The following is a 14,694-nucleotide window of genomic DNA, read 5'->3' as shown; positions in this document are numbered from 1 at the left end:
TGACGTTACAGGTCAGATTCTCAATTAATGGCAGCAACTGCAGTTCTATCAAGAATGCAGAGGCCCCCGGTAGTGAATTTACTCTTGAAAATGATAAAAGGAAACTTTAATTGAGAGAGGCGGGTCTGTGTTAGCCCTGTACTTCTAGATTCCTGGAGGATTTTCTGAGTTGGAAAAGGTCCATTCATTTACTTCTAGAACTCAGAAAAAACCTCTAGTTATGTCACAACCTTCCCAATCTAGCTTCTCTTGCTTGTGTCACCCATTTGGCCAAGATCTCTCCACCACCAAATGGTGGCATCTTTGGCTGGTTTGTGATGTCTTGACCCAGGTATTGGGCAGGGTTCCCACTCCTGATGGATATGGCCACCCACTCAACATGATCTACCAGATTTGGAAGCCCAAATCACAATCCATTTAAAGAAAAAGCAATGAAACTGAATGTGTGGCCATGGGAATAGACCTCAGTGTCCTAGACTTCAGTGTCTTCATCTATTAAAATGAGGAAATTGGACTAGATTTTTTCTAAGGGCAGTGCGGTGAAGGACGCCAGATAAGACTGGTAGGTCTGAATCCCAAGGTCATGGGCAAATTACTTGACCTCTCTGTGCCTTGCCTGTAAAAGGAGGGCCATAATAGAACCTACCTCTTGGAGTTGTCTTGAGGATTAATTGAGTGAATACATTTTAAGCCCATGGAACAGTGCCTTGCACGAGTAAACATCACATGATGCTTGATATATAAAAGGACACTCCCAGTGATAAGGCAGTTTGGTTTTTCTAATCCCCTCCCCTCTTCCCATTCTGGACAGGGTTAGGAATGACGTTGGGAGAAGAGGATACAGACAGGCTTATCCATTTCTTAAAAAAGAAAACAAGCCTATAGCCATTGCTCTATTTTCTTATGATTCCACTCAAGGATTTTGACCTTCCTGTCACTGTAAAAAGGAAAACAGAATATAATCCAGTGGCAGCAGGACAATGACGGCCGGGCTCCTGAACATGTCACAGTGATGTCGAGTTAGGAACGCTCTTCACCGAGGTGCCAACTCACTGCAGTGCAACCAGGCATCAGAACATCGCTTAGCGGTCAGGACTCTGTCACTTTCCTGAGATGAGAAAGTCTTTTATCTACAAATGCCTCCAGCTGGTGGTACTGCTTAAGTCAACAGCAGTTCCAATGGATGGGAATAACCCAAGTCCTTGGTTACAGAGCGCTTGAAGTACGTGAAATTTACTATCTCCTCCTCCAGGAATGGAATTCCTCGCTCTTCTAGAGGACGGAGTTTTAGCAAAACCAGGACCCATTCATTTAAGAGAATGTGACAGGAGTCGTTATTGGAAATGTGGTGTCTGTTACAAGCTCTGAAAAATGGCAGGCTCCCTTCCTGAGTTTTCTTCCTCCACTTTTTCAAGGAAGTGGTCAAAGTGTCACTTCTCCCAGGCACATCAGACTGTCATTTAAAAATGTGTCTCATTAAACCCTCAGCTTCTGGTCTAGCCTCAGTGTATCCTCCAGAGTTTCTAAGAAACGACATCTGTCACTTAGAGAAGGTTTAATTGTTTTTTTCCCTTCTTATTTAGGAAAGGAATGTCAGCCATTTACGAAGTAGTAGAATGAGGTCCATTTCTCTGCCCTGCCAAGAGTCCTAAAGGAAGGACTTTTCTGCTGAAAGGGAGGTTTTGTTAATACCTGTTGTTCTTCATACTTCACAGTCTTTTGAAGGCAACAACAACTATGATACACCTGAGCTACGGACATTTCCACCCCTTTCCACGCGGTTCATCAGGATCTACCCCGAGAGAGCCACTCACGGCGGACTAGGGCTACGGATGGAGCTGCTGGGCTGTGAGGTGGAAGGTAAGCACGATTTCCAGAGCCCCCCCTGGTTCCCCAGATGTTTTATTTCCTTCATCATGCACTTATGCCCCTGACGGTGCTGCTGCAAATTGCCCCATTTCTCCTGGGTGATCCTGTGTCTCTTGTGCCTGCTGGTCCATAAGGCTCATCACCTGGCGCCCTGCACGACTTATTCAGCAAATACGCTACTGAGCCTCATTTCTCCCTGTTTCAACAGGAAGACTTGTAGACAAGCAGCCTTCTCCTGTCCCTAAGTGCACACTGCACCATTCCCAGATCTTTCCGCTAGTCCTTTGTCTACCCCCTTGGGATTCGTTTATCTTCTCATTTGACAGTGTTTACTGAGTACAAGTTCTTTCCCAGACACAAAGGAGGCACCAGGAACACAAAGGTCTATAGGACGTGGACCTTACACTCAAGTAGTTCAGCATGGATGGAGGTGGTAGACCAACACACCAGCACTTTTTGCCCCTGGGCGTTGCCCCTAGAAACCATGCCCATCCTTCAGGACTTAGCCCCATGCCCCATCTTCCATAACAGTGCCTTCACATCCTAATTTTTTGTGGGTTGTTTCCATAACGCTCCTCAGATTCTGTGGGGTTGTCTTCTTTGACTTTTTTTTTAAAATGATGTATTATGAAATTCACATAACATAAAATCCTCCATTTTGATTTTTTAAATTATTTTATTTTATTTTATTTTGTTGTTGTTGTATTTTGGCTGCACCTCGTGGCATGTTGGATGGTCCCTGACCAGGGATCAAACCCAGGCCCTCGCAGTGAAAGCTCCGAATCCTAACCACTAGGCCACCAGGGCATTCCCTAAAATCCACCATTTTAAAGTAAACAATTCAGTGGCATTTAGTACGTTGACAATTATTTATGCAACCAACACCTCTATCTAGTTCCAAAACGTTTCCATTGCTCCGAAGTGAAACCCCCTACCCATTAAGCAGTCCCCCTCCCTCTCCCTCCCTCAACCCCCGGTGACCACAGATTCCATGACCTTCTTAGTGTTGTTCAGAGGTCCGTGTCTGGTCCAAGTTGGCATCTGCAGTGTTGACTACCATCACATACTAGCAGGAAGCAGCATTTGACAGGCTGAAACATCAAGACATTATCTTGGATGAATTTTTGTTGGTTTTTTTGTTTTGGTTTGGTTTTGCTTGGTTTTGGGGGTTTTTTGGCCACGCTGTGAGGCTTGAGGGATCTTAGTTCCCCGACCAGGGATTGAACCCGCACCCCCTGCAGTGGAAGCACAGAGCCCTAACCATTAAACCACCAGGGAAGTCCCCTGCATGAATTTCTTAGGCTGCTGCAGAGAAACAAAACTTTACATGAGATAATATATATAATGTACAGTGAGGTCTGTCTAAGGATAGACTTAGGTTATCATAGGAAGGTCATATCAAGGACAAATTCACTTCTCACACTGACCTCAGAACTGCACTCTCCTCTGCATTTTTTCACATAATGAATGAGATGAATGTTTGAAAAAATATGATGGTTGCTTAGTGTACTATTTAATGCTTTTGTGCATTGGAATTCCCATCTGCCTTCAATTTGGGCATAAATGAGTAACCTTATACCAACTTTTTCATCCCCATAAAGGTCTTTCTCTAGGTTAGTGCAAAGAATGGCTATTGTTGGTACCCAGATGTTCATCCATTGAGCATATGCTCAGAGTTGTTTGGAAGGATGCCTCTTAAATATCTCCTTCTTGGGATTTCAAAATTATTTGTGTTTTCAGCTACCCCAATATAATTACATTCCTGAGCACATTAAATATCATAAAACATTTCTTACACACTCAAGAATCGTAAGCTATAAATCACCATCCTAGTGAATAATTCGTAGCTGCTTTCCTATGTGTTTATTTAAAAGCAGGCCATTATCTCCGATTCTTTATTAGGTAGTTGTTTCCATATCTGTAGTTATGTCCCAGGACCTCTGAATCACCTAGTCACTGTCAACACAGACCAAGAATGACCATGTGCCAGGACTTTGGCAAAGATGCCAAGAAAAAGAAGGGATGGGCAGGCTGAACCACCTGCAGACACATTCGTTCAGTGTGCTCAGCAGTGTGGTTGCCTGGAAAAGGGCGTCTGCTGCTCCGATGCAGGACTTTAGCCTCGATTCTGGGAAGCGACATTGATTTAGAAGGTGGAATGAACGGAGAGTTGAAAAGACTGAGCCTGGTGGCAGTTTGCCAGTGTCAACTCTGTGGTGAGGTAGCAATGGTGGTGAAGGGATTTGCTGCAGATGTTTGCAGGCACTCACCGAGGTGGGGAAGTTGCCCCAAGCCACACAAGGAGCCAGCATCCAGGGAGAGTATTGTCAAAGCTGTTTAACACAGTTGGTGAAAGGGAATGTTTTTCTTCTCCCTTAAAACGATTAACAGGCCCTTATTAAATACTGACTTTGTACCTTGTGCTACAGGAGATACCCAAAGATAGAGAAAGAGGGTGAGGTGCAAGCCAGCCATCTCGGAGTCTCCATCTTATTTGGGGCCAGCACTTATGTTTAAGAAACAGTTAGAGAACCACAGAAGATAAAATATTTTCAAGTAGTAAAATGGGGACATCACTTTTTACTTTTTTCAATTTAATCCCCGTACTACCCTGGGCCACTTCCAGTGCAAAACTCCTCCTTTTTAAATACCATAAGGAATGTGGAAAAACCAGCAAGATGAATAGAGAGTTTGAAAGTGGCACGTTACCAAGAGCAAAGGCAGCTTAGCAAAGGCAAGCATCTGGATTGCCAAAGAGGATTCTATTGATTCAGTGTTAGCAATAAGCAGAACCCAGAATATGTGTGTATGCATTTTACCAAGTCTAGTTTGTACGCCTGAACGGTGTGAATATTACCTGTACGTGGTGATTTCCTAATTATTATTGGTGTGTGTTTGGGGCAGTTGAGGAAGTTGAAACTAGCTATGTTTCTGCATTTATTATAACTCTGCTCAGTCCTTTAGCACAATAACAAACAGGGTCAAATTTTTATTGAGAAAGCAGCAGTTACCAGCACATTCCAATTGGCCAGAAGCTGTTCGAGAACAGGCCCCCACTCCCAGCATCTTGTCTGGTTTTCAAACATCAAGAGAACTGTCCATTATCTCAAGTCATGTAAAGTGAAATGTAATGCCGAAAACTGTAAGATATTAAACAGATTGCAAAAATGAGTAACAGGCTGGAAAAAAAAAATAGACGGAACTAAATTTAAAGAACTTCAAAAGCAGTCTTTGATTAATGTTGGCTACTTTTCAACTACAAACTCAAAGCTATGGGAATACCTGCCAGCAGTGGAATGTAGTCCTCTGGGAGTTAAGGTAAAATGACCCCAGGGAACTCCCAGACACCTGCCTTGGCTCACAATCTGAGAAGCTTACTTAGAGGGAAATGGAGTCACTCTTTAAAAAAATAAAGAAGTAAAGAACAATATTGTACTAAAAATGAATGTTGAGACTCCCTTTTGGGGAAAATATTACAAGATAAACTTAGCAAACTTAGTAAATACCAAGAATGTAAAAGAATTCATGACAAGTGAGTCCTCTAGCACCTTGAAAATGAAAGGAAAAACAGTTCAAGCCAAATCTCTATCATCAAAGTTCCCAACTTCAGAGTCATGAATAAATAACCAGTGAGAATACAAGAACTTTTCAGAAAAAGGATGTGTATGTAGATAACAATGTATAAAATGCTAAGGCAGCCAATTCTACGAAGGAGATATGGATCAAATACCAAAACAGAGCAGTCCCCAATGCATTCTGCAAAATCCGAGTATATTTCGCTCCTGAAAGAGAGGCAAACCACGCTCCCAGTCTTCTAACCACAGATTAGAGTTTTCTGCAAAAGCATTAGCAGAATCAACAGCCGGGGGCTGGAGAATACATTTCAGAGGTGCGAGAAAATAATGTTTGGATCTTGTTTCAGCACCTACAGCTGGACCGACCACTCCCAATGGGAACCTGGTGGATGAATGTGATGACGACCAGGCCAACTGCCACAGCGGAACAGGTGATGACTTCCAGCTCACAGGTGCAGAAACCATCTTCATCCCATTGCTGTGCCATCTCAGTTCATGTTGTAGTCAAGACCTGCTAATTAACGTCTGTTTGTGTTTGCGGAAATCCTCACGGCGGCAGGCGTGAGGAAGCCTTGCCAAAACACGTGCATCTTCATTTCCTCATGTCGTCATGTAAACAAATTGTCCTTCACAGCCACAGCCATTCGAACGATAATTTTAGCCATTTTCAGAGCCAAAGGCTAGGATTGTCTTCATTGGATAAGAATTCCTCCATGGCTAAATGTAACATAAACTGATTCTCATCTTCGACCTCCACCCCCTTCCGAGATAACATATGCACCACCCGTACATAACCACACGCTGGAGAACGTTTATTTTCATTTTCTAACAGGGATCAAATTTTTTGAGTGGCTCCTTTAACCAACTAATTAATGAAATCAAGCTTATATTTGAAATGCAGCTTTTAAGCTAGGATTTTGCGAATTGTTTTACATTAGAATTTACAAGGGCAGAATTTGTTGTTATTTGACACCTCCACTAGCAAATATATCAGGGATGGTGTGTGCCACGTGCCTCACCGACTTATTTAGAGGATTACTCCATGATATTCTAAAACCCTAAAAGCTAGAAAGTGACCTTCTCTTCTCCTTGGACTGGCAGAGGAAACATTAAGCAAGTGGGGAAATGGGATGCCACCATTTGGAAACTGGCCAAAGCACTAGAATTATCACCCTATTGCTGCCAAAGGTACCGTGGGGCCTTTACTGCTACCCAGATCAAAACACAGTTTCTTACAGCATCTGACTCTCATTTTACATTAAACACGAGCCCGTGGATGCAGGGCTGTATTTTTACCCAAAAGGGATTCAGGAGAGCCCACGTAATTCATTTTCATGGGCGAAACTGAAGGCGTTACCATGTAACTTCACAATAGTGCCACAATAGTGCACTGACACATTAATGTAAAATGTGGAAGGAAATGTTCCAGATTTCCAATTACTTCAAAAGCTCTCTTCTGAAGGAGCAAGACGGCTCTGCACCCTGAGATGGAATAAGGGGTAAAATCTAGCTCAGAAGTTTAGTACCATGAACTGAGTTTACATTTAAATCCTACTTCCTAAGGTTCTCTGCCTCCAAATTTCCAGGATAATTGCTTACAGTCGAATGGCCAATAAATGTCACGTGGCTATGGGCTTTTGAAAACACATCTTGTATATAAGTAGTTGCAAGCCACAAAAATTACTCTAATTAACGCAGAGGGCTTTTCTTTGTAAGATGTCAAGCTCCAGCTAAAAAGCTTATACAGCTGATGTTAAAACAGAGTACCAGTCTGGTGAAACAGGTCCTACAGAACCTTCCCAAGGTCGCCTGTGAACACTCTGCAAACCTCAGGCTTTTTGCAAACCCGGTCACATGTCCCATCCGTAGTGAAAATCCTCATAAAAAGGAATGTCTGCAGTCATCAGAGACTCCCCTGTTCAATTACCCTCTTGAGGAGAGGGTCTTTCCTTTATAAACCCTAAAGTGGTCAGTTAATATTGATTAGAGACAAAGCCTCAGATTTATTCCTCGTGTCAGAACAACCAACCTTCTCATTTGTGCATCGGCTCATGACTGAATCAATTGAAACCTAAGCCTTTGAATGAAATAGGGTGAGTCTGTTAGCCTGGAGCAAATTGTGTATGGCCCCGAGTTGCAAACCACAGAAAATGGGTCATTTTGACTGGAAACACTGACAGTCCTTTATAAGTACAAGGCGATAGTTTATCTACAGCATTTAAAATCATTTATTGGGTAGATAGAAAAAAATGCATTCTAGTTTTTTTTTTTTTTTTTTTACATATCACCCTGGCCAAAAAAAAGTCATTTTCTCAGGCCAGCACATTTGTTTCAATAATTTGATCTATACGTGTATATATTAAGAACTTCTGGGGGTGCTGTTAAGGCTCACTCTATTCCCCCAACAAGAAGAGGTGATCTAAGAAGACATTCTCATGCTTTGTATTCATTTACTGCATGACAGCCCATTTGTCCTTTTTTAAAAGCTAATTTTGCTCTATGAAGCTCTATGCTCTATGAAGCTCTATGCTCTATGAAGCTGTGTTAGTCTTTTCTGAAGAAAGGCGGGCTGACATTTGCCCGTGTTTGCAAGCAGCCCAGCCTGCCCCTAACCCACTATCTTTTCACAGGTGAGCATCTCACCTCCTGGGCTCACACACAAGTCTGTACCCTCCTTGCTCTTTCTGTCACAGCTGCAAACTTTGAACGTTCAGTGTCTTAAAACCAAACGAAAAGTATTCTCCCTTTCACCCTGATGGTTGGCCGCATGGAAATTTGGATCAATGCTCTCTGAAGGTTCGGTTCCTTAACAGAGACGATGTCACTTTAATGTCTTCTCCTGGGGGTGACCTATTTGAATATAGGGGGAAATAAGTATTTAGTAAAATGCTCATTATCTATTAACAACACTGAATTCCAGGTGAACTGTACCAAATGCATGGAAATGAGGAGAGGTTTTGCTCTCCTTTGCTTGCTTGTCAAGGTGAAAATTCACCCTTGAAGTTACTCATTTGCAAATGCCTTTGATGTCATTAGATAATACAATTGGCTCCAAAGGCACCAGGAGGCCACATTTCACATTGGGTCTGTGTGCACCCAACAGCGGAATTTGGTTCCCAACCTCTAACAAAACTGACAGTGCATATCTGTTTTTAAAAGTGAATTTTCACCTTGAGTCTTTCTCCTGTAAGACCACTGGGAACGGAATGCTAATGCGTCTGGCCTCCCTCCAATTCTGCCATTATAGATTCACCTTCTTAACCCATAATATATGTAATGGCTTCTCCTAGCGCCTGCCTCATTGAGGCCATGCACACGTGAGACCACTTATCCAGCATATTTACTGGGCGAGCAGGGGTAACACGACTTGGTGCTACAGTGGACTAGCTCAGAAATCTTCAGGCCACTTCAAGAGCTCGGTTTTACGGCTCTCTGATTCACGATCCGGATGATTTCTCACCCATGGGAGCTGCAGGATAGGACTAGGGCTCGGCCAGAATAGAGATGATTACAGTCTCTATTGAATGACACTACTGGAAGGGGTACAATGGCACCTCATAGCCACCTCCAAACTTTCCATGATGGGCATGAGCCCCCCATGCCCTTACCCTGAGTCTGCCCAGGACTTTCTCTCTTGGGAAAGCAAATAGATGCTCTCGACCATGATCTGCAAGGCAGACACACATATGGAGAAATGGCTTTCTCAAGCACCAAAGTAATAAACAGCAAACCAGTTTTGCAAGAAGCGTTCAGGTGATGCTTGTGGGTTGGGCAACTTGAAGAACAGGACTTTAAAACAGAAGTCTCATGACGAAGGGTGGAAAATGGCTGAGCTAAGATACCTAAGCTAAGAGGGTAAATCTAAGTTTCCACTGGTCCCCAGACCACGAATTCCAAGTCGACCCAGGCTGACTGAAGTTGACAGCATTCAGGGTGTCGTTTGTGCGGTCTTCCAGCTCCTCGGGACTGTGAAGAAATGTGTTCCTCCAGCCCTTCCCCTTTTCCTGCAGCTTCTCCGAACTGTATACTGGGCGGAATTATTTGTCCTTGGGAAAAACAAACAACCACAGCAGCAAAAGAAAGGAGGAATTACTGCTATCCGCTTTAAAACTTCAGTTTTTAAAATAGATTGGGGGGACCAGCCTTGCAACTCCCCCCAAGACACACATCTGAAACCTTGGGAAACTATTTGAAGCTTAGAGGTCTAGGTCAAGTTTAATACTTAAGTCACTAAGGACCTTGGGCGGCCTTTGCTTTTCACTCTTGCAATTGTGAGCGTCGTCGATTAGTCTGGGAGTCAGGGAATGCCCTTGGAAGGAAGTCTGGAACTCTCCATACTGCCTAGATGCTTTATGAATAAATGTATTGTGGTGAACAAAATTTAAGACATTTGCTATAGCTGGAATTAAAGGCAGAATTATCTGAGGGAACTGCTAGCCTCTAACAGATGTATGTAAGCGTACAGCATTCTCTACTGAATATTACCTACAATGCTGCCTTTTTCTCATCTCATATGTTATGTTTCTGTGTTTCAGGTGGTACCACTGTGCTGACCACAGAAAAGCCAACCGTGATAGACAGCACTATACAATCAGGTATCAAATACCAAAGAGAAAATGTGGTAGATTTCACATATGCCTGTCCTTTCCCACAAAATAGCACATCGCTACGGTTCTCAATTTCCGTTTCCCTCGAAGTCCTAGCAGAGATGCCACCAGCATCTGGTCCGCAAGCATGAGCCATAAACACTGCTTTCCTTTCATCCACATGTATATGCAGCAGGGAGCAACATTTCCTTCCCCATCAGTCATTGCCAAATGGTGACAATCCCCGCTCTCAGCGGAAGGAACCGAGGAACATACTTTGTTTAAACGCAGCACATCTAGGACACGGACTGTGTTTGCAAACTCAGGAGAAGGAAGTCTCCCAGGCAGCAGCCTGACTATTTATTTTCATCGCCACTCAGCAAATCGGAGACAGGCGAAGTTTGTCAGTTTTGTCTGCCACAGAGTTGGCAGGTTTACAGCCGCATTTCCAGTGGGTGAGCCACGAGATGGGGTGCAGGAAACCAGGGCTAGCATTGCGCCCGGAGAGGAGTGCCCTCGGGAAGGGCACCTCTGCATCCTTTTATTAACAGAGGCCCTGTGATGACTTTTAGAGCCTCTGGTTTGCTGTTGATCAGGGCCCAGCCACAGGGATAAGGTGGCCTCCCCCTCAGTCTCTTTTGTATTCTGTTAGTATTTTTTGAAAATCTTCCCCACAGACACACACCAGGGGAAACAGTCCGTATAAGCAATCAGAAGTTTTACATACTTTAAAGTTAATCATTAGAGTGAGGTGAACAGGTCAGCTCACCAGCTTCTCCCATTTCCTCTACTGAAGCCCGCAGCCTTGGCCTCCACGGTCACTTCTTAATGGGGCATGTGGTGTACATCACTGTTTCCTCCACAGCAGACCCTCCGCAGCCAGCAGAAAGCAGAAAGGGCTGCTCTGATTAGCATGCTTCCTTAAAGGGTGTTGTCACTCTTGACCCGATTAACCAGCAAAACAAACTTCCCTTTAGCTGAACTTAGCCCCAGGTTTCGCCATGGTGGGCTCAGGGTGACAGACTCCCTGCTACCATTCAGCTCAGACACCCCCAAATACCGAAGATGAAACTGAAGAATAGTGTTCAGCTAAATTCCAACAGCCAGCCAGGAGTCCCATCCACACCTTTTCAGGTTATAAAACGTAGCCTTAGGGGGTTGGCTGGCTGCCCCTGCCTCCTGGATGGGGCTCTTGCTCTCTTCCCATCTTCCCTGATAGGAAATTCCTGGTTTCCCACTCAGCCCCATCAGGGTGGTTTTTATGGGGTAACTTCCTTGCAGGTTCTTTATGACCCTCTGTCACAGGGGAGAGGGGTAAGGTGAACAAGTGACGTTCTAATAATGTAACAAACATTTTAACTGTCTCTCTAGTTTTTCCTCTTGCCAGAGAGTTAATTACAATCACTAGGAAGTTGCCAGCTAGCTTGTTAGATCTCATCTCTTTTCCTGCCTGTCCAAAGAACTAGGGGTCATCAAAAAACCAAACATGAACAGCAACCTTGGAGAAAATGGAAAGGTACATCAGATCCCCAAATGGGATGACTCACCCTTAGTGCTGGAAGTCTTTGTTATGAGACCAGGAATGGCTCTATGAACTTTTGATTTGTGCATGAACTCAAGGCCTTTGTCTTGATAGCTTCACAGAGGAGATCCAGAGCAGACAGTCATCTCATAGGGTCTACTGTGGTCAGAGGGCAGAGGTACAAATCATGAACCAGTAAGACCCCTTGCTACCACCACCTGAACAAGTTCACGTCAAACTGTTACCGAGTTCAAGCTCATACTGCTCACCCCACAGCAGGTCGATAAATCGAGAGACGAAGTATTAGGACAAGGAATAGCAACTTTATTCAGAAAGCCTGCAGACCGAGAAGATGGTGGACTAGTGTCCCAAAGAACCATCTTACCCGAGTTAGGATTCAAGCTTCTTTTAGACTAAAAGGGGAGGGGGTGTGGTTGGTTGTTGTAAACTTCTTAGTGCTGGAATCCTTTGTTCTTGCAGCTGTTCATGGACGTGTGGTCACAATGTTCCTATAAACCTCCAAGACAATTGTTATTTTATATTCTGCAACTTTTTATTTTTACATGAATGGAAAAGTGTTATACCTTTAAAGGTCAGCCTTGAGAATGGGCTTTCCTGTATATTTCAGGCTATAGGCAACATTCTTTTACAAAAGTGCAGAGGCAACAAGGCTAAGCACTGGCAAGAGAGCACAGGGTTAGAGCTAAAGGAATATATCCAATATGCAGTCAGGTTTGTTCTTCTTCTTCTTTCTTTTATAATATGGTTGTGTTCTTTTTTTTTTAATGTAGTTGTTTGTTTGTTTATTTTTGGCTATGTTGGGTCTTCATTGTTGAGTGCGGGCTTTCTCTAGTTGCTGTGAGCGGGGGCTACACTTTGTTGCAGTGAGTGGGGGCTTCACTTCATTGTGGTGTGCAGGCTTCTCACTGCGGTGGCTTCTGTTGCAGAGCACAGGATCTAGGCACTCAGGCTTCAGTAGTTGTGCCACATGGGCTCAGTAGTTGTGGCTCGCAGGCTCAGTAGTTGTGGTACACGGGCTTAGTTGCTCCACGGCATGTGGGATCTTCCCAGACCAGGGCTCAAACCCATGTCCCCTGCATTGGCAGGCGGATTCTTAACCACTGCACCACCAGGGAAGTCCCCAAGGTTTGTTCTTTTCTATTACAGGACCACAGGGCTTATTGATGGGGTTGTCTGTTCTACAGTCAGCCCAGAGTCCTTTACAACTTGCCTTGGTTTCCTGTTTTTCCATTGTCTGAGTCATGAATCTGGCTCTCTAGATCTTCATTTATGGATAGTGAACTGTCTGAGCTTCTTTGAGGAGTTCCATTCATTGTCACCTCCTGGCTAAGCCAATGCTCAGAGATCAGGTCTAACTCTGTGGTGTTCACCCCATGGTCAGGTGAACCGACTGATACCTGGATCCCCACTGTCCTACAGGCACCTTGACAAGCAGCAGCAAGTCAGACCCTAAACTTGCATCATCATCTGATTTTGCTGAAGCCACTAGAGATTCAAGCAGAGTCTGAAGTCTTCATGTTGAGGATTCTTCTCAATATAATACATTCAGTGGGCATATAATATTCATATACTGTCTGGGTTGTAATTGGATGCATAAAAGCCTATTAATGCTCTGCCAGGAACTGATGAGAAGCCCTGCATTTTAAATCCAGCTCCCCCTGGTGAAGCCTCTTACCCTCCAGGGATCCCCAAACATCCGCTAGAGCAGTTCAGAGTATGTTCATGACCCATGGTTGCATTGACCCAGGCACCTCCACTTATTTCCACTGCAAGACCAGTCTATGAGTAAGCAAGCTTGCATACCCAATAGAAGTTTTGAAGACCAGATTTAAAAATTAAATCCTTGCACGTATATGGCGCTAACGATCTAACTCCGGGCAAACTAGGTTCACCAGGCGCAGCTGGTGCTGGCTCACAGGGGCTATAAATTTAAGTTCAGAATATTGTTTCCTGCTATTTTGAAGAGTCAAGAAGGGATTTAGCCAGATTATTCCCAATGAATTTAATGAGAATTGTGCAGCCACAGGGCCTGGGTAATATTTTGAAGATTGAAAGGTCACACCTACTTAGTCCTATATACACATTTCATTCATCCTTTTGCTTTCTTTCTCTTTCTTTCTCTGCCCTTTTCTCCTCTGCTTCTGTCCTTCTCTCTTCCTCTTTCTTTCTCTTTTTTTTTTTCCTTTCTGGAAATGTTTTTGTGTATCTTGTGTGTTTAATAGCCTTTCTAGCCAGGCTTGAATCTTCAACATTGAACTGTTCTGACTCCATACCCATCCCCCACAAAAGGTACTGATTAAAAAAAAACAACAACATTTATTTTAATTTAACAAGATTGCCATAAATTATATGATCGGGACAAGGAGATAAAAGAGTAGTTAGAGCAGATCGCCATGTTAAATTCGTAGATTGGGAAGAACAGTGGAAGATACAGGCTGACTTCCATTCCCTGGAGCGGGAGAAGTGCCTGAATTACTCTTTCAGGCAAAGCCATCCTCTGTCCTGGCCATGACAAAAATACCCGAGTTCTTCTTATATTTTATGACATCGCCAGAATAGTAATAGCCAAATTACGGATAGTATGGTTTTCTGTAAATTATACAATAAATTTAATATATTAACAAGGCAAATATTACCAGAAATGTGTATGCTGTAATGGCTTACTGCCCTCCTCTTTGTGCATGCCTTATAAATAACGTTTAATTAGAGACCCCAGAACCACACACATATTAACATTTTCTAACACGAGATTACACAATAGTACCTTTCGGGGCTATGGGCGTTGACATCCAAGGTTGTTCAACCATTCTGTCACTGTTCAGCTGACCACTACTTCTGCAAAATTCAATCTTGCTGCACAAAGCAGGGCAGATTTTGGAGAGGGTTTCTCATGCTTTAAGAAGCCCTATTTCATGGTTATGATGGACTAGGCATGAAATCTATCTCTCCAATGACACTACCGCTGTGAAATATAGCCCTTTGCCCGAACTGAAAGTGCTCACGTTACACACATCACGTGACTCCCTAGGTTTACTTTCCCAGCTGTCCCTGTGAATCCTTTGGCAGGTCACACTGTCATCGGATGGGAGAATCCATCCTGCTCAGTTTTGACAACGCGTGT

The 14,694-nt window shown here is 43.7% G+C and overlaps 1 protein-coding gene across 4 annotated transcripts in view; it reads left to right on the top strand.

Moving 5' to 3' along the window:
- Positions 1-14,694, top strand: part of NRP1 (neuropilin 1) — a 138,338-nt gene that overhangs the window by 110,354 nt on the left and 13,290 nt on the right. For 2 of the 4 annotated variants that reach the window (XM_082618467.1, XM_082618468.1), the window contains exons 10-12: positions 1,716-1,860; positions 5,792-5,896; positions 9,980-10,039. In XM_082618467.1, the coding sequence (XP_082474593.1) occupies positions 1,716-1,860; positions 5,792-5,896; positions 9,980-10,039 (310 nt within the window). The remainder of the gene's footprint in view (positions 1-1,715; positions 1,861-5,791; positions 5,897-9,979; positions 10,040-14,694) is intronic. The other 2 variants (XM_082618470.1, XM_082618469.1) reach the window with 1 other exon arrangement.

The sequence above is a fragment of the Mesoplodon mirus genome (genome assembly GCF_964341445.2).
Source record: "Mesoplodon mirus genome assembly, chromosome: 4".
Lineage (NCBI taxonomy): Eukaryota > Metazoa > Chordata > Mammalia > Artiodactyla > Ziphiidae > Mesoplodon > Mesoplodon mirus.
The sequence above is the reverse complement of the archived record's forward strand: the minus strand, read 5'-3'. Positions and strand labels throughout refer to the sequence as shown.